Below are 24,860 nucleotides of genomic sequence, written 5' to 3' on the forward strand. Positions count from 1 at the left end.
CTTTTAGAAAAGCCCTCCTCCTTCCCCTCTGGAAAGACTGACAGCATGATCCACCAATCAGAAAGGAGGAGAGAGAAGGAACCAGCAAGGGGGAATTGTGGGGGGAGGAAGTTGCTGGGAGAGGAGACTGTGTGTGTGTGGAGGTGATGGTGCACAGCTAGACTCACTGGAGGTTGGGGTGTTGTCCCCTCTCAGTGTCATCAGTGACCAGCCACTCTGTGTGCCCTGCTACAGCTGTCATTACTGCCCAGGCCTGGAGGAGATATAGAGCAGCTAGTAAGGACTTTGCTGAACTCTGAGTGGACATTATTAGTATAACCCTGCTTGCTGTTCACTGGATTTCTGGGTCTCCCTGAATAAAGATCACCTTGATTTTCATTATAACCGGCTCCACAGTGTGATCCCTGAACCCCAGGATACCCAGGTCACCCGGTATCCTCACATTTGGCGGCAGCGGTGGGATATCACACAGTTCCTGTAGTGTTTCCAGGGAGAGAGTTTCCAGGGAGCTAATACACAAAGTATCAGCATGGAGAGTCAGCCAGCAGTTGTGGCCAGCAGTCAAGGGGAGAATGCAATGAGAGAGCAGGAGAAGTTTTACCGTACAGCTCGGAAACCTCACCTACAAGGATTTTGCAGGATGAAGGGAATTACTTATGATGGGACTGAGACCAGGGAAACTCTGGTACTTTGGTTGTTGGAGTGGGATCGGGGGCACCCAGAGGATCCTGACCACCTGAGTGATGATGAAGAGGGACCAACAGGCATTGGTAGTAATTCATCCAATAAGTTACCAGAGTTGACTGATGCCACTCCTGCCATACTGCAGAGCTTGCTGGGGGCGCTAGGTGAAGGTGCGACCCCACAGGAGAGAGCTGGAGTGATCCAAGCTATACTAGGAGTACAAATTTCTGCTGGCAGTGGAATTCCGGAGTCCCCCCGAAGTTTTGAACAAGAGAAGCGACGCTTGGGATTTAAGGATGTTCCCACATTTCGGGAAAATGAAACAGACATTGACACTCACCTCCAGATCTTTGAAAATCTCATGGGGGTGCATGGAATAGAGCCAGCTGACTGGCCAAAGTACTTGGGGCCAAGTCTCACTGGCAGGGCTCTTGAAGCCTATCGGGCCCTAACCCCCCAGGAATGTGGAGTCTATGCCTTTATAAAGAAAGCATTGCTTGCTAAGTTCCAGATAACTGCAGAATCCTATCGTCTTAAATTCAGGACACTGAATAAAGGTGGAACTGATTCCTACCAAGAGTTTGCTAGTCAGCTACGGCAAGCCTGTGGGAAATGGCTTGAAGGAAGACAGGCCTCCACTGTGGAGCAGATTGTCAACTTAATTGTGGTAGAACAGCTAATGATTAAGATGGCACCAGAGGTACGGGAGTGGGTCGCAGACAGGAAGCCCAGTACACCTGAACAAGCTGCGGAATGGGCTGATGAATATATAGCCAATCGTCCGCAATGGAGAATCTTCAGTGCAGCAGGCGGTACAAGAACCCCACGAGTGGAGAAGCTCTCTGATAAAGAACCGCAAGTCAAAGATAGTAATAAAGGAGGCCCTATCAAAAACATCACTTATCAGCCACCCAGATTCAGAGTGGCTAACCCAGAACCTCGGAAGTGTTATCGCTGCAATCAACCAGGACACGTGCTTAGGGACTGTCCACGCACAAGAGGGCCATTCCCTGGGGCTAGACCGGCTCCAGTCTCTGTGGTATGTTACCCCACGGAGGAGTATGGTGAGGAGGTCGTCCAGTCAGATATGGATGGGATGATGGGTGGAGTGTATATTGTGGACTTGGTTCTGGGGGAGGAGAAGGCGACTCCCTGGAATATGCGAGGGCACCTACAGGCTGTGATAGTGGAGAACCAGCAGGTACAGGGCCTACGAGACTCTGGGGCCTCACTTACGTTGATTGAGCCAGAGCTGATTCCTGCCTCCCAGGTGATACCTGAACAGTATGTGCGAATTGCCACTGCCGGGGGACAACAGGCCGATATCCCTGTTGCCAAGATACATCTGGACTGGGGAGCTGACCAAGGAATCGTGGAAGTCGGAGTACTCAAGGGGCTACCAGCCAAGGTAATCCTCGGGAATGATCTGGGACAAGGACTAGTGACACGCTTCGTCCAGGTGGTAACCAGAAGCCAAACACGAAGAGAGGTGACCCAGGCTACAGATATGGACCAGAATCAGCCTACCCAGACAATGGTGAGTGACTCTAGTTCATTGTCCAGTACTTTAGAGGTAGACTTGGGGGAGGTGGACCGGAGTGAGTTCCGACAGGCCCAACGGACTGACCCCTCCCTGAGCAAATTGAGGAGTGCAGCCGAACTGGGGTTGGAAACAGCTGATGGAAGTAAGATAGTGTGGGAAGAGGAATTACTGTACCGAGTGGTCATCTCTCGGCCCGGACAGGAAGCAGTCATGCCTACTAAACAGTTGGTGGTACCTACACAATACAGAGCACAATTACTAGCTCTTGCCCACGACATCCCTGCAGCTGGCCATTTTGGCACCCGGAAAACATTGGCCCGACTGTTGCGGAATTTCTTCTGGCCACGGATTTCTAGAGACGTTAAGCAGTATCGGGACACCTGTGATACCTGTCAGAGACTGGGAAAGCCCCAACAGAAAGCTTTTCTGCACCCATTACCTATTATAGGGGAGCCATTTGCCCGTGTTGCCATAGACCTAGTTGGACCATTAGCTATTCCCAGTCACACGGGCAAGAAGTACATCTTAACACTGGTGGACTTTACGACACGTTACCCTGAAGCCGTGGCCCTGTCATCCATTGACACGGAACATGTTGCGCAAGCACTGACGGACATATTCAGTCGGGTCGGATATCCACAGGAAGTCGTCACAGACCAAGGGCCTCAATTCCAAGGTGAACTAATGCAAACCCTGTGGGAAAAGTGGGGGGTTCGGCCTCTTCGGACCACCCCTTATCATCCTCAGACCAATGGACTATGTGAAAGATTCAATGGAACGCTGAAAAGACTCCTACAAGCTTACGTACAGTCCGAGGGGAGGGACTGGGAGAGAGCCCTGCAACAGCTACTATTTGCTTATCGGGAAGTTCCACAAGCATCTACCGGATATTCCCCGTTTGAACTTCAGTACGGCCGGAAAGTGCGGGGGCCCCTAGACCTGGTCAAAGAGAGTTGGGAGGGTACTTTCCAAGAACACCAGCAGCCCATTTTACAATATGTAGAGAACATGCGGAATCGGATGAGAAGATTGCTACAGTTAACCCAAGAGCATCTCCTGGAATCACAAGAGAAACAAAGGGAATGGTACGATGCCCACGCTCAAGACCGTGAGTTGAATCCAGGGCAAAAGGTCATGGTGCTTATCCCAGTGCGTAGAAACAAACTGCAAGCCACATGGGATGGACCGTATACAGTGGTAAGGCGCACCGGACCGGTCAATTATGTGATCGCCCTGGATAAGGGAGGGAAGCGCCTACGCACCTTCCATATAAATAGACTTAAAGCTTATAGAGATCGTCAAGTAGCGGCCATGATGGTATGTTGCCCTCCGATGGAGACACCAGAAACTGATCCATTGCCTGACCTTTTGGGAGCTGCTAAAGAGAATAAGGGAGTGGAATCAGTCCAGGTGGGACTACAATTGAATACGGCACAGCAGCAAGAGATGCAGAGGATCTTAGAGGCTGAACAAGCCCAGTTTTCATGTCAACCTGGTCGAACTCACCTGACCACTCACCATGTGGACACTGGGAACAGTAAGCCCATCCGACAAGTCGCTTACCGAATGACCCCAGATGTTATGAGACAGGTGAAGACTGAGATCAAAGAGATGCTAGCTTTGGGGGTCATTGTGCCATCTAAAAGCCCATGGGCCGCTGGGGTCGTGTTGGTTCCCAAGAAAGATGGGACTACACGGTTTTGCGTGGACTATCGCAAATTGAATGAAGTAACCATAACTGATGCTTACCCTATGCCCCGTATTGACGAGCTACTGGACCGGATTGGAGGGGCCAAGTTCGTCTCAACGCTGGACTTAAGCAAGGGTTACTGGCAAATCCCACTTACCAAAGAAGCCCAGGAGCGTTCTGCCTTCATCACACCCATAGGACTCTTTGAGTGTACTACCATGCCTTTCGGGATGAAGAACGCCCCTGCCACATTCCAGCGAATGGTGAATGACCTACTGGAGGGATGTCAAGACTTTGCACAAGCCTACCTCGATGATATCGCCATCTTCAGCCATACCTGGTCAGACCATTTAACTCATGTGGCAGAAGTGCTCAAAAGGATCAGACAGGCTGGGCTCACCATACGCCCAGATAAATGTCAGATGGGGATGGCTGAGGTTCAGTACCTAGGACATCGGGTTGGAGGAGGATCTATTAGACCAGAACCGGCAAAGGTGGAGGCTATTGTCAACAGGCCCCGACCTGTCAACCAGAAGCAAGTGCGGGCCTTCCTTGGGGTTGCTGGCTATTACAGAAAATTCATACCACATTACAGCACCGTGGCCAAGGCCCTAACGGACTTGACCAAAAAGAGATATGCTCGGAAGATCGAATGGACTGTTGAGTGTGAGCAAGCCTTCACCATCTTAAAAGACACGCTGACTCGAGCCCCAGTGTTGGCTGCCCCTGACTACAATAAAAAGTTTATTGTGCAGACAGACGCTTCGGGGTGTGGACTTGGGGCAGTGTTGTGCCAGGTGGGAGAAGATGGTAGGGAACACCCAATTGTGTATCTATCTCGTAAGCTAGCTGACCGAGAGATAGCCTATGCCACTATTGAGAAGGAGTGTCTAGCCATAGTCTGGGCCTTAAAGAAACTACAACCTTATCTCTATGGTAAAGAATTCACTGTTATTACTGACCATAACCCGTTAAATTGGCTAAACAGAACCTCAGGGGAAAATGGGAGGTTGTTGAGGTGGAGTTTGGCGTTACAAGGTTTCAACTTTTCTATTTCTCACAAAAAGGGACGAGACCATCACAATGCTGACGGGTTATCCAGACGTGAGGAAACAAATGCCAGACTTCGCAGACCATCGGGCCGAGACAACAGTCAGGACTCCAACATTGGCATCATGCCTGTCTCCTCGATTTAAGAAGGGGGAGGTATGTGAGGAGACCAGGGAAAGGGATGTCTAGGACATGCTTTCATGTTAAAAAGGAAAGAGTTAATCCTATGGCCCAAGTTCTGAGTTCTTAAATTGAAGCCCTCAGTCTGCAGAAGTCACACACAGGAAGTATCCCAGAAGCAGACAGCAGGGGAGTGTTCCTTTTAGAAAAGCCCTCCTCCTTCCCCTCTGAAAAGACTGACAGCATGATCCACCAATCAGAAAGGAGGAGAGAGAAGGAACCAGCAAGGGGGAATTGTGGGGGGAGGAAGTTGCTGGGAGAGGAGACTGTGTGTGTGTGGAGGTGATGGTGCACAGCTAGACTCACTGGAGGTTGGGGTGTTGTCCCCTCTCAGTGTCATCAGTGACCAGCCACTCTGTGTGCCCTGCTACAGCTGTCATTACTGCCCAGGCCTGGAGGAGATATAGAGCAGCTGGTAAGGACTTTGCTGAACTCTGAGTGGACATTATTAGTATAACCCTGCTTGCTGTTCACTGGATTTCTGGGTCTCCCTGAATAAAGATCACCTTGATTTTCATTATAACCGGCTCCACAGTGTGATCCCTGAACCCCAGGATACCCAGGTCACCCGGTATCCTCACAATGTGGGTATACATAGTGTAGAATAGAGGGGGATAAGGTGGGTATACATAGTGTAGAATCGTGGGGGATAAGGTGGGTATACATAGTGTAGAATGGGGAGGGATAAGGTGGGTATACATAGTGTAGAATAGAGGGGGATAAGGTGGGTATACATAGTGTAGAATCGTGGGGGATAAGGTGGATATACATAGTGTAGAATAGAGGGGGATAAGGTGGGTATACATAGTGTAGAATGGGGAGGGATAAGGTGGGTATACATAGTGTAGAATGGGGAGGGATAAGGTGGATATACATAGTGTAGAATAGAGGGGGATAAGGTGGGTATACATAGTGTAGAATGGGGAGTGATAAGGTGGGTATACATAGTGTAGAATAGAGGGGGATAAGGTGGATATACATAGTGTAGAATGGGGAGGGATAAGGTGGGTATACATAGTGTAGAATGGGGAGGGATAAGGTGGGTATACATAGTGTAGAATAGAGGGGGATAAGGTGGATATACATAGTGTAGAATGGGGAGGGATAAGGTGGGTATACATAGTGTAGAATGGGGAGGGATAAGGTGGGTATACATAGTGTAGAATAGAGGGGGATAAGGTGGATATACATAGTGTAGAATGGGGAGGGATAAGGTGGGTATACATAGTGTAGAATAGAGGGGGATAAGGTGGATATACATAGTGTAGAATGGGGAGGGATAAGGTGGGTATACATAGTGTAGAATGGGGAGGGATAAGGTGGGTATACATAGTGTAGAATAGAGGGGGATAAGGTGGATATACATAGTGTAGAATGGGGAGGGATAAGGTGGATATACGTAGTGTAGAATGGCGGGTGTACATGGCGTTTGTAAGTAAGCTGTGTGTGTGAATTTATATGTACAGGTGTGTGTGTGTGTGTATATGTATGTGTATATATATATATATATATATATATATACACAAAAGAAAGGGCGGCACTCACGAGTCCTTTTAAGGAAGAATAAATCAGACGAACAGCGTCACGTAGTGTTCAACTGGTGTGCTGTGTGTGAGTGCTGGTGTGAGTGTGCATGCAATTAAAATTATAAATGATGTAATTTTTTCATCACCTATCCCTTTGCAGGGTCTTCTAATTGCTCACACTGTACACTTTCACGCTCTGGTAGCGTGGTTTTAATTGCATGCACACTAACACCAGCATATGGTTTATGTTCATTTAATTGTCTATGGCCCTCATTCCGAGTCGTTCGCTCGGTATTTTTCATCGCATCGCAGTGAAATTCCGCTTAGTGCGCATGCGCAATATTCGCACTGCGACTGCGCCAAGTATCTTTGCTATGAAGATAGTATTTTTACTCATGGCTTTTTCATCGCTCCGGCGATCGTAATGTGATTGACAGGAAATGGGTGTTACTGGGTGGAAACAGGCCGTTTTATGGGAGTGTGGCTGAAAACGCTACCGTTTCCGGAAAAAACGCAGGAGTGGCCGGAGAAACGGGGGAGTGGTTGGGCGAACGCTGGGTGTGTTTGTGACGTCAAACCAGGAACGACAAGCACTGAACTGATCGCACAGGCAGAGTAAGTCTGGAGCTACTCTAAAACTGCTAAGTAGTTTGTGAGCGCAATATTGCGAATACATCGGTCGCAATTTTAAGATGCTAAGATACACTCCCAGTAGGCGGCGGCTTAGCGTGTGTAACTCTGCTAAATTCGCCTTGCGACCGATCAACTCGGAATGAGGGCCAATATGCAATATGTTTTGTAATTCTGGTTGTCATCTCTCACTGGAATTCTGGTTTATTTCACTGTATATGTATCATATTGTTGTGACTGTGGGCTGTCTATGTGGTGCCATGGCAACCAGCAGGCGTCTCCCTCCCCAGTACGATGCGCTTCATGCGGTGCGTTCCAGCTGCCTGCGCCGGAAGTGGCAATGACGTTGTGCGATGTTCGGCCTGCCCGGCGAGCAGGAGTGTGGGAGCGCGCCCCGTGATGACGCAACCCAGAGGGGACCGGCGGCGTCCGGAAGCCGGGCATGGTTCACATAGCAGACTACACTATTTAAGGTAATTTCACTTGTTATGTGCACTGGTTCTTGAAAAAAGTCTGAAATAGACTGAAACGTTGAACACTACGTGACGCTGTCCGTCTGATTTATTCTTCCTTAAAAGGACTCGTGAGTGCCGCCCTTTCTTTTGTGTGCATGTTGGAGTTTGTAGCTCTATGGAGGGCACCCGAGCAAAGCATTGGCTGGTCAGTTATGTGAGTGCAGACTCAATTGTTTGATATATATATATATATATATATATATATATATATATATATATATATACATACACACACACACACACACGATACGGAAACCCCCCCATACAAATCCTGCGTTTGCCCCTGAGTTATGGCTTCATTATTAGCACAAGTTTTGGAAACCTCATCCAGATAACGGCTATAGATTGTTTATCTATATACTGTTGATCTGTCAATCAATAGGTCGACACCAGAAAGTCAACAGTCAATAGATCAACAGGGTCAAAAGTTTAATAGTTACATGGTCGATATGAACTTAGGTCAATTAGGTCAAAAGGTCGACATGCAAATGGTTGACACAAAAAGGTTGACACATTTATTCTTAACCCTAACCCTCACCCTAGTGCCTAACCCTCCCCCTTGGTGCCTAACCCTCCCCCTGGTGCATAACCCTAACCCTCCTGTTGGTGCCTAACCATCCCCCTGGTGGCTAACCCTAACCCTCCCCCTGGTGCCTAACCCTAACACTTTCCCTGGTGCCTAACCCTCCCCTTGGTGCCTAAACCTCCCGCCTGGTGCCTAACCCTGACCCTGGTGCGCAACCCTAACCCTCCCCCTGGTGCCTAACCCTAACACTTTCCCTGGTGCCTAACCCTCCCCCTGGTGCCTAAACCTCCCCCCTGGTGCCTAACCCTCCCCCTGGTGGCTAAGCCTCCCCCTGGTGCCTATCCCTCCCCCTGGTGGCTAACCTTCCCCCTGGTGCCTAAACCTCCCCCTGGAGCCTAACCCTAACCCTCCTCCTGGTCCCTAACTCCACCCTCCTGGTGGCTAACCCTCTCCCATGGTGCGCAACCCTAACCCTCCGCCTGGTACCTAACCCTCCCCTTGTGCATAACCCTAACTCTCCCCTGGTGGCTCTAACCCTACCCTTTGGTGCATAACCCTATCCCTCCCCCTGGTGCCTAACCCTAACCCTCCCCCTGATGCGCAACCCTAACCATCCCCCTAGGGCCTAACCCTCCCCCTGGTGCCTAACCCTAACACTCTCCCTGTTGGCTAACCTTCCCCACCTGCTGCCTAACCCTCCCCTTGGTGTCTAACCCTCCCCTTGTGCATAACCCTAACTCTCCCCCTGGTGGCTCTAACCCTCCCCCTGGTGCCTAAGCCTCCTCCTGGTGCCTAACCTTAACCCTCCCCCTGGTGGCTAACCCTCCCGCTGGAGCCTAACTTTCCCCCTGATGCGCAACCCTAACCATCCCCCTAGTGCCTAACCCTCCCCCTGGTGCCTAACCCTAACCCTCCCCCTGGTGGCTAACCCTCCTCTTGTGCATAACCCTAACTCTCCCCCTGGTGGCTCTAACCCTCTGCCCTTGTGCATAACCCTAGCCCTCCCCCTAGTGCCTAAGCCTCCTCCTGGTGCCTAACCGTAACCATCCCCCTGGTGGCTAACCCTCCCCCCTGCTGCCTAATCCTCCCCCCTGCTGCCTAACCCTCCTCTTGTGCATAACCCTAACTCTCCCCCTGGTGGCTCTAACCCTCCGCTCCTGGTGCATAACCCTAGCCCTCCCCCTGGTGCCTAAGCCTCCCCCTGATGCCTAACCCTAACCCTCCCCCTGGTGGCTAACCCTCCCCCCTGGAGCCTAACCCTCCCCCTGATGCGCAACCCTAACTATCCCCCTAGTGCCTAACCCTCCACCTGGTGCCTATCCCTCCCCCTGGTGCACAACCCTAACCCACCCCCTTGTGGCTAATCCTCCCCCCCAGGTGCGCAACCCTATCCCTCCCCCTGGTGCCTAACCTTCCCCATGTGCATAACCATAACCCTCCCCCTTATGCCTAACCCTCCCCCTGGTGCCTAACCCTAACCCTCGTCCTGGTGGCTAAACCTCCCCCCTAATGCCTAACCCTTCCCCTGGTACGTAACCATAACCCACCCCTGGGTGCCTAACCTTAATCCTCCCGCTGGTGCCTAACCATAACCATAAAAATCATAAAAAATCATATGTTCACATTTTTTGTATCATCCATTTGTATGTTGACCTTGTATCATAAGTCCATGTCAACCATTTAACTGTTGATCTTTTGACCATGTTGACCTATTGTCTGTCGACCATCTGGTGTTGATCTATTGACCATCTTCCATCCAGATACCCAGAAATCCTTAAGGTTTAAACTCTTTGCGTATTGAATGACATAATCTCTGCAAAGATGACATTTTCAGATCATTTCTGGGAGATTTGCGGTACATGAGCTTCTACTGTATCTCCTTACTGGAACGTTATGAATATACAAGAGCTTACTAAGGCTTTATATAGGTCACATGACAGGAAGGAGTAAAGCAAGTTTTTGCCACAAGTCATCTTGACCTTGGATCGCCTCTGGTTTCACATTCAAAAGGGCAAATACTTCCTACTAGGGATTTAATGGTGACCATACACTTGTGAGATAATCGGTGCTAACCTTCGATTTCGACCAGAGGCCGCTCCCACTCGGCGGTGACGAGCCCATCACGTGATTACCATGCGATCTATCGCATGATCGCATGGTAATCACTTTGGCAGTTCAGGTGAAACTTTATCGCACCTGAACTGCCGGTGCAATGCCCCGCGATGTTGCGCATCGCACAAGTGTATGATTTTTAAAAAAATATATATTTCATCATGCTTTTTTATGGAAAGGCCAGATGAGATACCAACATATTTTACATTCATCTGATGAACATTCATTTTTCTTTCAAATGTTTGTACCATCCATTTTACAATGTTCCAATGTTTCATTTATGTAACTAGTGGTATTTCTATGCCAAATGATCACACTACGATCCCCATTTGGTGATTTGCATGATTCTCACATAAGGCTTATTACCCATTGGACAGGAGTGACATTGTGTGCCATGTTTGCTGACGTAAATGCAACTAAATGGGACAGGAGGTGTTCACATCACTCTACCACAATGCAATCATCAGTGAATATACCACGGAGTGTGGGATCAATGTAACCACGTCTTCACTAGCCTTCCAAACAACTCAACATTGCTATTGTTAAAGAAAGTTTATATTACAACTAAAAAAGCCCACTAACCTACAACAACGAGCCCAAGTTTCCCGTCAATGCTTCTATATAGAGGTTTGTAATGTATGAAATTAATCAATTTAAAAGAGGGGGTTTGTTTAAGAAGAATGAGCTGTTTATTACAGATATATAAATGTATAGAGGAGGATTGCGGTGCTTTACGTACTGCTTTCTCACACTTTGTATGGGGCAGTCACTGCCGGAAGCAACCGGAGAGGGCTGGCGGTACCCACCAATAGCTATCGCCAGTCTTTTGGCTTCTAAAATATGGAGAAGGCCTAACTTGAGATTTAAGCAGATTTGGGGCTTTCCCATCATATAATAAATAGACTTGTCTCACACAGCAAGCCTACCGGCTCAACAATTATTGACAACTGACTATTTTACTAAAAAGTGATTTAGAGCAAAATTCAAGAGCTAATTAAAAATGAATAGTTAACGTGGGTACCCCAAAGATTCAGGATGTTTTTTATTACAGCCTTTATTTACCAAGTAGAGATCAACAAATGTAATAACGTAATTACTGACAAAGGCTGCGCACTAAGCGGATTAATATTTTGAGCTCCCAAGCCCATCTTTTGCCAGGGGATGCAAGAATGCAAAGTCGCTGATGGATGCACTGGGCTGCCTGAGTACTGTGCTGCTGACATTAAAGATTAAAGAGACCCCTAGGACCAGAGCTATCTCTATAAATCATGCATGACGTCTCACCTGGCAAGCATTGTACAGCAGTTGGTGCTCAAACTTCTTAATCCCCAGGATCTGTTGGAACATTTCGTACAGTTGCTCCTTGCTGAGAATGAGCTCCGAGGCTGCACTTGCCGTCATCCTGGCTTGTTGCTTGCGGGGATCTTCTTCTCCCCGGTAGATGGCATCAAATTTAGCGATCCAGGAGCTCAGGACAGTCTCCTTGCTGAGGCCGTCGATTTCAGGGAGGCTCCTCACCCTCTTTTCTATGTGCTTTTTGAAAACCTCCCGAGAGTCATTGGCAGAGCAGCCTCCGCTCTGAACCATCCTTGCCACACGGTCGCTCTTCAGGAAAACCTATAATTGCACATAAAGAAACATTATTGCGGCAGCTCTGCGCTTCTATCAGAATTTGTTCTAGATGCTGAGACTTACTGTATGTTGGAGCTGTTACTATCAAATAAATCAGGGTGCTATAAGAAGTTGTATTTACATTTTTATGACAAGTCTATAAACCCACTCTGGCAACACATCAAACACATTTATATACTTCATCATTAAAACAAGCACTGAACTGTCTATAATATAGTCTATGTGCAATGTATTTCTTTATAGGATAATTTGTCCCAAAAATGATTTTACTTCTAACAAAAATGTAAGTAATTCCGGAACCCCTGAGGTTCTGCATTATTTAGTCTGGCTAACATTGCTGGCAAGTACCAGAATGGGGACTGTGTTTTCTCCTAATCGGAGGTCTGCATCTGGGATTAAGAGGTAGGCTGGTAGTTGAATTCCTTTTTTTTTTTTTTATGGGCTTAATCTTAAAAGTGAATGGAACCCAATTTTTTGTATTTTTTTAATAAAAGGTTGCAGAGCTCCCAAAAACTTTTGTTAATGTGGCTCAAATGGCAGCTTCCAATGCATTTGAAAAGCATCCAAGCTCTTTTCATCTTTTATACATCAGACCTTGTTTTTGGTCTCTCCAGCTCCCGCTATTTGTCTTTGTACTCCATTAACATGGACTGTATACAAACAAGGTCAAAACTTCAAAGCTTTACATTATACAGAAGAAGGACGTGCTGGGTGGCAGCAAAGGATAAATATAATAGTCAAGGTAACAAAGCATCAAAGATGTGTAAAATATAACTGCCAACATACTCTATACACAATCTGTTGCCTAGTAAAAAAAGGATTAAAAAAAAGACAATAAGAATAACTGTAATACTTAACGATGTGATCAAAATAAAAATATATAATTAACAAAGAATTTAAATTGGTGGGTGCTAACGTGACAAGACAGCCAGCAATTAATTAATTTTCAGCCAGCAAAAACAGTTCTGCCTATAGATTTGCATTATTATTGCAGGTAGCGATTTTAAGACAACTTTTTTCAGATTTAATTTTTATTTTTTTTGCACAGGAAATAGAACATTTTATTAGAGATGTGCGTGGAACCCCGTGTTTTGGTTTTGATTCTAATTCATCACCGTGTTTTGGTAATTTAATAATAATAAAAATAACTTTTATAAAATCGATAAAAACAGCCAAAATGATGTAAATTTTGCAATCCAGAACCCAAAATTCAAATTTAAAAACCCTAAATCCGAACCGCGAGAAAATTCGAACCGGGACTCGGTTCAGATCGGATCTCCTCGGGGGATCCAGACTGGGCTTTGCTTTGGTTCAGATCCCAAAAATTCGGATGGATTCATATTTCTGGAGAATCAAACCTCACATCTCTACATTTTGGGCCTAATTCTGAGTTGATCGCAGCAGCAATTTTGTTAGCAGTTGGTCAAAACCATGTGCACTGCAGGGGAGGCAGATTTAACATGTGCAGAAAGAGTTAGATTTGGGTGGGTTATTTTATTTCTGTGCAGGGTAAATACTGGATGCTTTATTTTTATACTGCAAATTAGATTGCAGATTGAACACACCACACCCAAATCTAACTCTCTCTGTACATGTTAAATCTGCCTCCCCTGCAGTGCACATGGTTTTGCCCAACTGCTAACAAAATTCCTGCTGCGATCAACTTGGAATTACCCCCTGTGCCATGTGAATACAATGATCACAAACTGGGGTGTATTCAAACTGAAATCTAAATTGCAGTGTAAAAATAAAGCAGCCAGTATTTACCCTGCACAGAAACAAAATAACCCACCCAAATCTAACTCTCTGCAAATGTTATATCTGCCCCCCCTGCAGTGCACATGGTTTTGCCTAATTGCTAACAAAATTGCTGCTGCGATCAAGTCAGAATTAGGCCCTTTACCCTAAATATTGCAACGTCTTAATAGTGAGAATGTGCAATTGTGCAAAAAATACCCAAACAATAACAATATTAGTTATATAAATGTATAAAAATAAATTATCATACTGTTAATGAGTTATGTGTTAATATATAATAAATAACCCCTCAATAAGTTAAGTTGTATTATTAAATGATATTATATAATTATATAAAAATACATAAATTATATAAATTCTAATATGTCATTTTTTTATTTATATAATGAATTTATATCATTTATGTATTTTTATATAATTATATAATATAATTTAAAAATACTACATAATTTATCAAGGGGGTATTTATTATTTATTAACACATAATTTATATACAGTTTTATATATACGTTTCAACTTTTGTCCAATTACATGGCATTTTTTTTTAAAGGGAACTGACATTATATATTAAACAAAATACGTTGTGATTCTGAGCAGTGTCATTAATTCTAGTTCTACTACAAGACTCGACACAAATCAGAGGCATCATTTCAATGACAGGCCTACATATAAAAGCTGTCATGCGTCATAGGCAAGCGAGTTATTCCTAGACTCCTCCAATGACCTCCGCCACTGACATTTCAGGTTGTTTACTAACAATGATCAAAGGTGCAAAAGATGAGCAAAGAACACTGCGACCAAAAAGACACTTGCTTTAATTGTCTGTTGCATTAAAGCTCATTGGAGACTGATCGCTGTGGTTTTAGTGCTAATTTGCATTTTTATATCAATTATTTACTTTCTATACTATTATTTTTTTATTCTATATAGACACTAGAGTCCACATTACGAGTGGTTTAGAATAAATACTCCACATATTGAAACTTTCAACAATCTCCTTCGCCCCCCTCCTCCTCCTCCCCTATCCTCCCTCACTGCCACTCCTCTCCCATCCTCCCTCACTGCTACTTTGCCTCCTTCATCTCCAAAATTTAGGAAATCCGACACGATATCTCCTCCCGTCGCCCCTCTGCTGCTCCCATCATCTTTCCCCTCCATCTATCCTACCCTGTCCTCCTTCCATCCCACTACAGACAAGGAAGTACATTACCTCATCTTATGCTTCCCTCCACTAAACCTTCCCCTGGACCCCCTCCCCTCCCATCTTCTCCGCTCCCTCTCCCCCACTGCCTGCTTCCACCTTGCTCACCTCTTCAACCTATCACTCTCTACCGGCATCTTTCCCTCACCATTCAAACATGCTCTGGTCTCACCTATTCTCAAAAAACCCAACCTCGAACCTTCATCACCCACTAGCTACCGCCCCACCTCTCTGCTTCCATTCACCTCCAAACTACTTGAATGACTGGTCTACAGCCGCCTCACAAGTTAACACTCTGACAACTCCATCCTTGATCCACTACAATCTGGATTTCACCCACATCACTCCACTGAGATTGCCCTGGTGAAAGTCACCAATTATCTGCTTTCGGCCAAATCCAGGGGCCACTTCTCTCTGCTTATCCTTCTGGACCTCTCTGCTGCCTTTGACACTGTGGATTATCCTCTCCTCCTCTGCACACTCCAAAACATTGGCCTCTCTAGCACTGTCCTTGACTGGTTTACCTCTTGCCTCACTAACCACTCCTTCTCTGTTTCTGTCTCTCTGGCACCACCTCATACCATTCCATCCTTCCTGTTGGTGTCCCTCAGGGTTCTGTCCTGGCCCACTTCTGTTCTCCCTGTACACCTCTTCCCTGGGTGCACTCATTAACTCCTTTGGCCTTCAATACCACCTCTATGCTGATGACACACAACTCTACCTCTCCTCTCCTGATCTGTCCCCCTCTGTCCTCTCTCAGGTTTCCAGCTGCATCCCCGCCATCTCCTCCTGGATGGCTGAGTGCAACATGGACAAAACTGAACTCATTATCTTTCCCCCAGCCAAAGTAACACCCCCTAATAATATCTCTATCACTGTTGAAAAGACCACCATCTCCCCCGTTCCCTAACTCCGCTTCTTGGGCGTCACTCTTGACTCCTCCCTCTCCTTTGCACCCCACATCCAAGCTCTGGCGCAATCCTGCCAGTTCCAGCTATGCAACATTGCTCGTTTCAGGCCATTTCTTTCCCAGAGTGCAACTAAACTTATCATCCACTCACTGGTCATCTCACGGCTTGACTACTGCAACGTTCTCCTCACTGGCCTCACTTGCTCCCATCTTGCTCCCCTCCAATCTGTCCTCAACTCCGCAGCTAGGCTTATCTTCCTCTCCCTCCGATCCACATCTGCCACTCCCCTTCGCCAAAATCTGCACTGGCTCCCATTCCCCTACAGAAACTCCTCACCCTCACATACAAGGCCATCTCTAATTCCACTGCTCCCTACATCTCCAACCTCTTCTCCCTTCATACTCCCTCACGCCCCCAACGGTCAGCCAATGACCATCGCCTCTCCTCTACCCTGGTCACTGCTTCCCATGCTAGAGTTCAAGATTTTGCCCGTGCTGCACCCCTTCAGTGGAACGTGCCCCCCCCCCCCCCCACCCGCTCCATTAGACTCTCCCCGACCTTGTAAAGCTTCAAACAGGTACTGAAAACCCACTTATTTATCAAAGCGTACTCTTCCGATGCATAACCCAATCCTGAGGCTGCTCCTGCATCCTTCTGCTTTATGCCTTGACCATCTCTGCTTTGCTTACACCCTGCCATCAGGCTACCTTCCATTTGCTTGCACCTCATGTCATCTGATAATATGGAGATCTTAGTTGCGTATATCTGCAGATATAGGGTTAAGCCCCCAGGCCGATCAGCAAGGCGTCTCCGTCACTGGGGGTCCCCAATACTAGGTATGGGTCCGGGGTGCAGGACTCCATCACGTCGGCACAGGTCGGCTACCCCAGGTCAGCACACAGGTGAAAATTAATAAGGGTTAATAAGAAGCACATAAATGCTATGTAAGTGAAGTGTGATTAAAATAATACAAAAATATATACAAAGTGATAGGGAAAATCAAAAGTGTTAATAAAGTGTTAGGGTATGCCGACCTGAAAAATATTTTTCACTCAGTGTGCATTAGGGAGCACAAATTGTTTTTTCATACACAGAATTACCCCTCCCTTTTAGCACCTGAGTGACATCACAATCTGATTGAGCAGCTTGCCAATATATGTGCATTGTATTTAGAGAGGCATGGATGGGTCGGCATTAGGAGGGATTGCTGACTCCAGAGTGCCATTGGAGAAGTTTCCAGGTAAGCTGGCTCGCAGATGCTGTAGGAGCCATTATCATGTGGCCTTACACTGGGCATTCAGACCCAGACATATGTGTAATTATTTATGGGGTGGGTGCGGGTGCGGTGGCCCCTATGTCGGTATAGATGGGTGGCTTTAGGTCGGCACACCCTAACACTTTATTAACACTTATGATTTTCCCTTGTGGTGCTCTTTGTTACCTGTACTCTATTTTTGTTATTTATTTACGGTAATGTTAAGTTTTGTCTCCCTGTACTAGCCTTTGTGTGACGTTGCGAAACACTTGTGGCACCTTATAAATAAAATGTAATAATAATAATATTGAAACACAGACTAAGGGGGTATTCAATTAGTGCTGTTTTTTCTACCAGTCGAAAAATCTGCACTTTTCACCCATTTTTAGGTCGAATTTACATTCGACCTATTCAATGCCTGTGCCGTTTTATGGACTGTTCGAAAAATCTGGCACTGGTGATAACCACGTGTATTGGCGAATTCACCGCTGACATGCATGTTGTGGCAAATTTTCAGGCAAAAATCTGTTTTTGCCCATTCTACAAAAATAAATAAATGAAACGGCAATTGGTGGCGAAAATGGATTAAAACATGCGTGAAAACGCCCGCAATTGAATACTCTGTGTCGAATTAGTGCCATTTTTTCAACCAGTCGAAAAATGGCACTTAATTCAATAGCCCACTTATAGTTAATGTGAAAAACAATAACCCAATTTTCCTTTAAGAAAATTCTTGATTATAAAGAGGGAGATTTATCAATGCTTGGAGAGAGATAAAGTACCAACCAATCAGCTTATATCATGTTACAGGCTGTGTTTGAAATATTACAGTCTGATTGGTTGAAACTTATCTCTTCGCATTATTTCTCTCCAAACTTTTATAAATCTCCCCCAAAGTCTCAAACAATGGTATATCTACAATGGGTACAGAGGGTGCGATGCAGACGGGTCCGTGGGTCAAGGGACCTTGCATGACACACCCTTCACACAGAACAGTGTGCCTGCAATGGGTCCACCCCTATTCAATCTGACGGCAGTGATATCTTCCGTATGATATATTGGTGAAAATAGGATTTTAATACCTACCGGTAAATTATTTTCTCCTAGTCCGTAGAGGATGCTGGGGACTCCAAAAGGACCATGGGGGTATAGACGGGATCCGCAGGAGACATGGGCACACTATAAGACTTTGAATGGGTGTGAACTGGCTCCTCCCTCTATGCCCCTCCTCCAGACCTCAGTTATAGGAACTGTGCCCAGGGAGACGGACATTTCGAGGAAAAGGATTTTTGTTAACCAAGGGTGAGATACACACCAGCTCACACCACAACACACCGTACAACATGGCTTTTAAACAATACCAGTTAACAGCAACCAGCTGAACATAACTGACACACAACCTCTGTGCAACAGAAGCAATAACTATCAATACTACTGCAAAAACAGTCCGCACAGGGACGGGCGCCCAGCATCCTCTACGGACTAGGAGAAAAGGATTTACCGGTAGGTATTAAAATCCTATTTTCTCTTACGTCCTAGAGGATGCTGGGGACTCCAAAAGGACCATGGGGTCTATACGAAAGCTCCAGACCGGGCGGGAGAGTGCGGACGACTCTGCAGCACCAATTGAGCAAACATGAGGTCCTCATCAGCCAGGGTATCAAACTTGTAGAACTTAGCAAAAGTGTTTGAACCCGACCACGTAGCTGCTCGGCAAAGTTGAAGCGCCGAGACTCCTCGGGCAGCCGCCCAAGATGAGCCCACCTACCTGGTAGAATGGGCTTTCACTGACTTCGGCAACGGTAATCCAGCCGTAGAATGAGCATGCCGAATCGTATTACAGATCCAGTGGGCAATAGTCTGCTTGGAAGCAGGAGCCCCAATTTTGTTGGGAGCATATAGGACAAACAGAGCATCTGATTTCCTAATTTGAGCCGTTCTGGCGACATAAATTTTCAAAGCTCTGACTACATCGAGAGATCTTGAAACAGCCAATGCATCCGTAGCCACAGGCACCACAATAGGTTGGTTTATGTGAAACGAAGAAACCACCTTCGGCAGAAATTGTTGACGAGTTCTCAATTCCGCTCTGTCCACATGGAAAATCAAATAGGGGCTCTTGTGAGACAAAGCCGCCAATTCCGACACACGTCTTGAGGACGCCAAGGCCAAAAGCATGACCACTTCCCAAGTGAGAAATTTCAACTAAACCTTTCGCAAAGGTTCAAACCAGTGAGACATAAGAAATTCCAACACCACATCAAGATCCCACGGTGCCACGGGTGGCACAAACGGAGGATGGATGTGCAGTACTCACTTCACGAAAGTCTGAACCTCTGGAAGGGTGGTCAATTGTTTTTGAAAGAAAATAGATAAAGTCGAAATCTGCACCTTAATGGAACCTAATTTCAGGCCTGCATCCACACCTGCCTGCAAAAAATGGAAGAAACGACCCAGCTGAAACTCCTCCGTAGGAGCCTTCTTGGCTTCACACCAAGACACATACTTTATCCAAATACGGTGATAATGCTTCTCTGTGACCTCCTTTCTAGCCTTAAGGAGAGTGGGGATGACTTCCCCGGGAATACCCTTTCAAGCTAGGATTTGGCGTTCAACCTCCACGCCGTCAAAAGCAACCGCGGTAAGTCCTGGAAGACGCACGGCCCCTGCAGTAACAGATCCTCTCTGAGAGGAAGAGGCCAGGGATCTTCTATGAGCAATTCCTGAAGATCCGGATACCAGTCGCTCCGTGGCCGATCTGGAACAATGAGTACCGCCTGAACCCTTGTTCTTCTTATGGTCCTTATCACTTTTGGAATGAGTGGAAGTGGAGGGAACACATATACCGACTGAAACACCCACGGAGTTACCAGGGCGTCCACTGCACTGGCTTGAGGGTCCCTCGACCTGGAACAATATCTCTGAAGCTTCTTGTTGAGGCGAGACGCCATCATGTCTATTTGAGGAATTCCCCAACGACTTGTTACTTCTGCAAAAACCTCGTGATGAAGACCCCATTCTCCTGGATGGAGATCGTGTCTGCTGAGGAAATCTGCTTCCCAGTTGTCCACGCCAGGAAAAAAGACCGCTGACAGAGCGCTTACATGTTTTTCTGCCCAGCTGAGAACTTTTGTGGCTTCTGCCATCGCCGCTCTGCTCTTTGTTCCGCCCTGGCGGTTTATGTACGCCAACGCTGTTACGTTGTCCGACTGAATCAGGACAGGTAGACCTCGAAGAAAGTGTTCCGCTTGCAGAAGGCTGTTGTAGATGGCTCTTAATTCCAGAACGTTTATGTGCAGACAAGCTTCCTGGCTTGACCATTTTCCCTGGAAATTTTTTCCCTGTGTGACTGCTCCCCAGCCTCGGAGACTTGCATCCGTGGTCACCAGGACCCAATCCTGGATCCCGAACTTGCGTCCCTCTAGGAGGTGAGAACTTTGAAGCCACCACAGGAGAGATATTCTGGTCCTGGAAGATAGACTTATTTTCCGGTGCATGTGTAGGTGAGACCCGGACCACTTGTCCAACAGGTCCCACTGAAATACCCGGGCATGAAACCTGCCAAATGGAATGGCTTCGTAAGCTGCAACCATCTTCCCCAGCACCCGAGTGCACTGATGAATCGACACTCTTGCCGGTTTCAGAATCTCCTTGACCATGGTCTGGATTTCCAGAGCTTTTTCCGCTGGAAGAAACACTCTCTGCAGTTCCATGTCCAGAATCATGCCCAAGAAAGACAGCCAACTTGTCGGAATCAATTGTGACTTTGGCAAATTTAGAATCCAACCATGTTGTTGCAGAACTGTCAGGGAGAGTGCCACGTTTCTTAGCAACTGCTCCTTTGATCTTGCCTTTATCAGGAGATCATCCAAGTACGGGATAATTGTGACACCCTGCTTGCGTAGGAGTACCATCATTTCCGCCATTACTTTGGTGAAGACCCTCGGGGCCGTGGAAAGACCAAACGGCAACGTCTGAAATTGGTAATGACAATCCTGAACCGCAAACCTCAGGAAAGCTTGATGTGGAGGATATATTGGGACATGTAAGTAGGCATCTTTTATGTCGACTGACACCATAAAATCCCCCCCTTCCAGACTGGAGATCACTGCTCGAAGAGATTCCATCTTTAACTTGAAAGTTTTCAAATACAGATTGAGGGATTTTAGGTTCAGGATCGGTCTGACCGTGCCATCCGGCTTTGGTACGACAAATAGGCTAGAATAAAACCCTTCTCCCCGTTGAGACGGGGGTACCGTGACAATGACACGCTGTTGACACAGCTTTTGTATCGTAGCACGCACTACTTCCCTTTCTGGGATAGAAACTGGCAAGGCTGATTTGAAAAATCGGTGGGAGGGCACATCTTGAAACTCCAGTTTGTACCCTTGGGACACTATGTCTAACACCCAAGGAACCAGGCCCGAGTGAAACCAGACTTGACTGAAGAGTCGGAGGCACGCCCCCACCGGTACGGACTCCCGTAGAGGAGCCCCAGCGTCATGCGGTGGACTTGGCAGAAACTGGGGAGGACTTCTGCTCCTGGGTGCCTGGCACAGCAGGCAACCTTTTTCCCCTTCCTCTACCTTTAGAGGCAAGGAAGGACGACCCTCTTCCTGTTTTGTATTTATTAGGCCGAAAGGACTGCATCTGATAATGCGGCACATTTTTTCTGTTGTGCAGGAACATAAGGAAGAAAGGAAGACTTACCCGCTGTAGCTGTAGACACCAGGTCAGCGAGGCCGTCACCAAACAAGACATTACTTTTATATGTGAGAGCTTCCATAGCTTTCTTAAGAGTCGGCATCAGCATTCCATTGATGAATCCACAGCGCTCTCCTGGCCGAGACTGCCATGGCATTGGCCCTTGATCCCAACAGGCCAATATCCCTTGCCGCATCCTTTAGGTAAGCTGCAGCGTCCCTGATATAACCGAGAGTCAAAAGAATGCTATCCCTATCCAGGGTATCCATGTCAGCTGCCAAATTATCTGCCCACTTACCAATAGCACTACTCACCCATGCCGACGCCACGGCAGGTCTGAGCAGCACACCCGTAGTGACATAAATGGATTTTAAGGTCGTTTCCTGCTTATGATCCGCAGGGTCCTTAAGGGCAGCAGTGTCAGGAGACGGAAGCGCCACCTTCTTGGACAGTCGTGATAGAGCCTTGTCCACATTGGGAGATGACTCCCACTTTTTCCTGTCGTCAGAGGGGAAAGGATATGCCATTAGAATTCTCTTGGGAATCTGCCACCTTTTGCCAGTAGATTCCCAAGCTTTTTCACAAAGAGTGTTCAGCTCATGAGAGGGGGGAAACGTCACCTCAGGCTTTTTTCCCTTATACAAACAAACCCTTGTTTCAGGAACAGCAGGTACCTCTGAAATATGTAAAACGTCTTTAATTGCCACAATCATGTACTGAATACTCTTAACCAGTTTCGGATTTAAAGTGGCCTCACTATAGTCGACACTGGAATCAGAGTCCGTGTCGGTATCAGTATCCGCCATCTGGGTAAAGGAACGCTTTTGTGACCCTGAGGGGGTCTGGACCTGAGACAAGGCGTCCTCCATGGATTTTCTCCACGTTTGTGTCTGAGAATCAGATTTATCTAGCCTTTTAGTCAATAACGCCACATTTGCATTCACTGTACTCAACATATCCACCCAATAAGCAGTCGGCGGTGCTGACAGAGTCACTCCCAGCGCCTTATCCGCCCCCACAGCAACCACCTCCGGGGAGGAGCACTCAGCCTCAGACATGTCGACACACACGTACCGACACACACCTACACACTGGCAACAGGGGACAGACCCACGGAAAGCCTGTTAGAGACACACAGAGGGAGTATACCAGCTCACACCCCAGCACCTATCCCGGTACTGAGAGCCAATACACACTGCCTCAGACCTGTTTGCGCTGTTTACCTCAATGGGTAATCGCACCAAATTACTGTGCCCCCCCTCCCCCCCCAATTTGCTCCCTGTTACTTGTGCAGGAAAGTGGAGGTCCGGGCCAGCGTCTCTGCATCCTGTGTAAGAGAAAATGGCGCTGGTAAGCTGTGAGGGCTAAGCCATGCCCCCTCACCGACGCGCTGTAGTCCCGCTCAAACTTGAAATATTTATACTGGCGGGGGCTATATCCAGTGCCTAGGCACTTCTGACATATATACTTTGGCCACATTTATTGTCAAACTCCAGTAATCATGCTGCCCAGGGCGCCCCCCCTGCGCCCTGCACCATGCAAGTGCCGCCATAAGTGTGTGTGGGAGCATGGCGCGCAGCGCGACCGCTGCGCAGTACCTTATTACTGAAGTCTTCTGCTGTCACTGAAGTCTTCTGTTCTTCTTTATACTCACCTGGCTTCTTTCTTCTGGCTCAGTGAGGGGGTTGACGGCGCGGCTCTGGGAACAAGCAGCTAGGCGCACCAAGTGATCGAACCCTCTGGAGCTAATGGTGTCCAGTAGCCTAAGAAGCAGGGCCTTTGAACTCAGAAGAAGTAGGTCTGCTTCTCTCCCCTCACTCCCACGCTGCAGGGAGCCTGTAGCCAGCAGGTCTCCCTGAAAATAAAAAACCTAACAAAAGTCTTTTCAGAGAAACTCAGGAGAGCTCCCCTGTGTGTGTCCAGTCTCTCTGGGCACAGAATCTAACTGGAGGAGGAGGAGGGGAATAGAGGGAGGAGCCAGTTCACACCCATTCAAAGTCTTATAGGGTGCCCATGTCTCCTGCGGATCCCGTCTATACCTCCATGGTCCTTTTGGAGTCCCCAGCATCCTCTAGGACGTAAGAGAAAAGGCATAATCGGGGCAGGTGAAAGTAAGAATTATTACTATGTGCCGTGGCCTTTTCTGTATTCTGTACAAGTGCCATCTTCCGAAAAGTCAAACAGAATACACTGCCATAGACAGAAGGGGGGGGCATTGCATGGAGGTATGGGGCACTGAATACAGGCTACGGAGGCGTTACTGCACCTCTAGTCAGAAGGTCATACAATCATCAAAGTATTAATAAACAGATGAGCGAGTTGTGATGTTTATCTGATTCTTAGCGCTCTTCTGAATCTCTGCAGGCTCCCATGTTGCAGATTAAATATTCACAGCACAGTCTAATAAGTATTAAGGCAGCTCAGGTGAGGTGGAACAGCAGGAGAATATCTAAGAACTGATTCCCGGTAATGCTGCAGCCATCAGTCGTTACTACTGTATGCAGATAACCTTTACATGAACAATGTGTGATGTCCTCACTATATTATTCATGTAGGAACAGAATCCCAAAGCGGATTTAACATTTACTGTGAACAAATAAGAACACAGCGCTCGATGAATTCTGCAATTACTGAGATACGGCCAAACAGTTCTTTATGGGGAAAGGCATTGGTGCTTTAAAAGGCAAGATATTAACAAAACAACAGGTGACATTTAAATGGTGCACAGGTCACTAAACAAAAAAACAAAAAAGTACTGTACTGTAACCGATAGCAACATTTGCTTTCATCTTCTAATATGTATTACAGAGATGACAGTTACAATGTAATTGGTTGCTATCGTGCACAGTAGCCGCCTATCCTAAATGTCCCAAATGTACGTAGACTCGCGATTGCATTAATTCATTTATGGGCGAAGTAAATACTTGTATTTATATAATGTGT

At 47.0% G+C, this 24,860-nt stretch overlaps 1 protein-coding gene across 1 annotated transcript in view; it reads right to left on the reverse strand.

Moving 5' to 3' along the window:
- Window positions 1-24,860, reverse strand: part of CADPS (calcium dependent secretion activator) — a 661,462-nt gene that overhangs the window by 404,783 nt on the left and 231,819 nt on the right. Inside the window, exon 3 of the mRNA XM_063941549.1 lies at window positions 11,741-12,073. Within this exon, the coding sequence (XP_063797619.1) occupies window positions 11,741-12,073 (333 nt within the window). The remainder of the gene's footprint in view (window positions 1-11,740; window positions 12,074-24,860) is intronic.

This window comes from Pseudophryne corroboree, chromosome 9, assembly GCF_028390025.1.
Source record: "Pseudophryne corroboree isolate aPseCor3 chromosome 9, aPseCor3.hap2, whole genome shotgun sequence".
Taxonomy (NCBI): Eukaryota; Metazoa; Chordata; class Amphibia; order Anura; family Myobatrachidae; genus Pseudophryne; species Pseudophryne corroboree.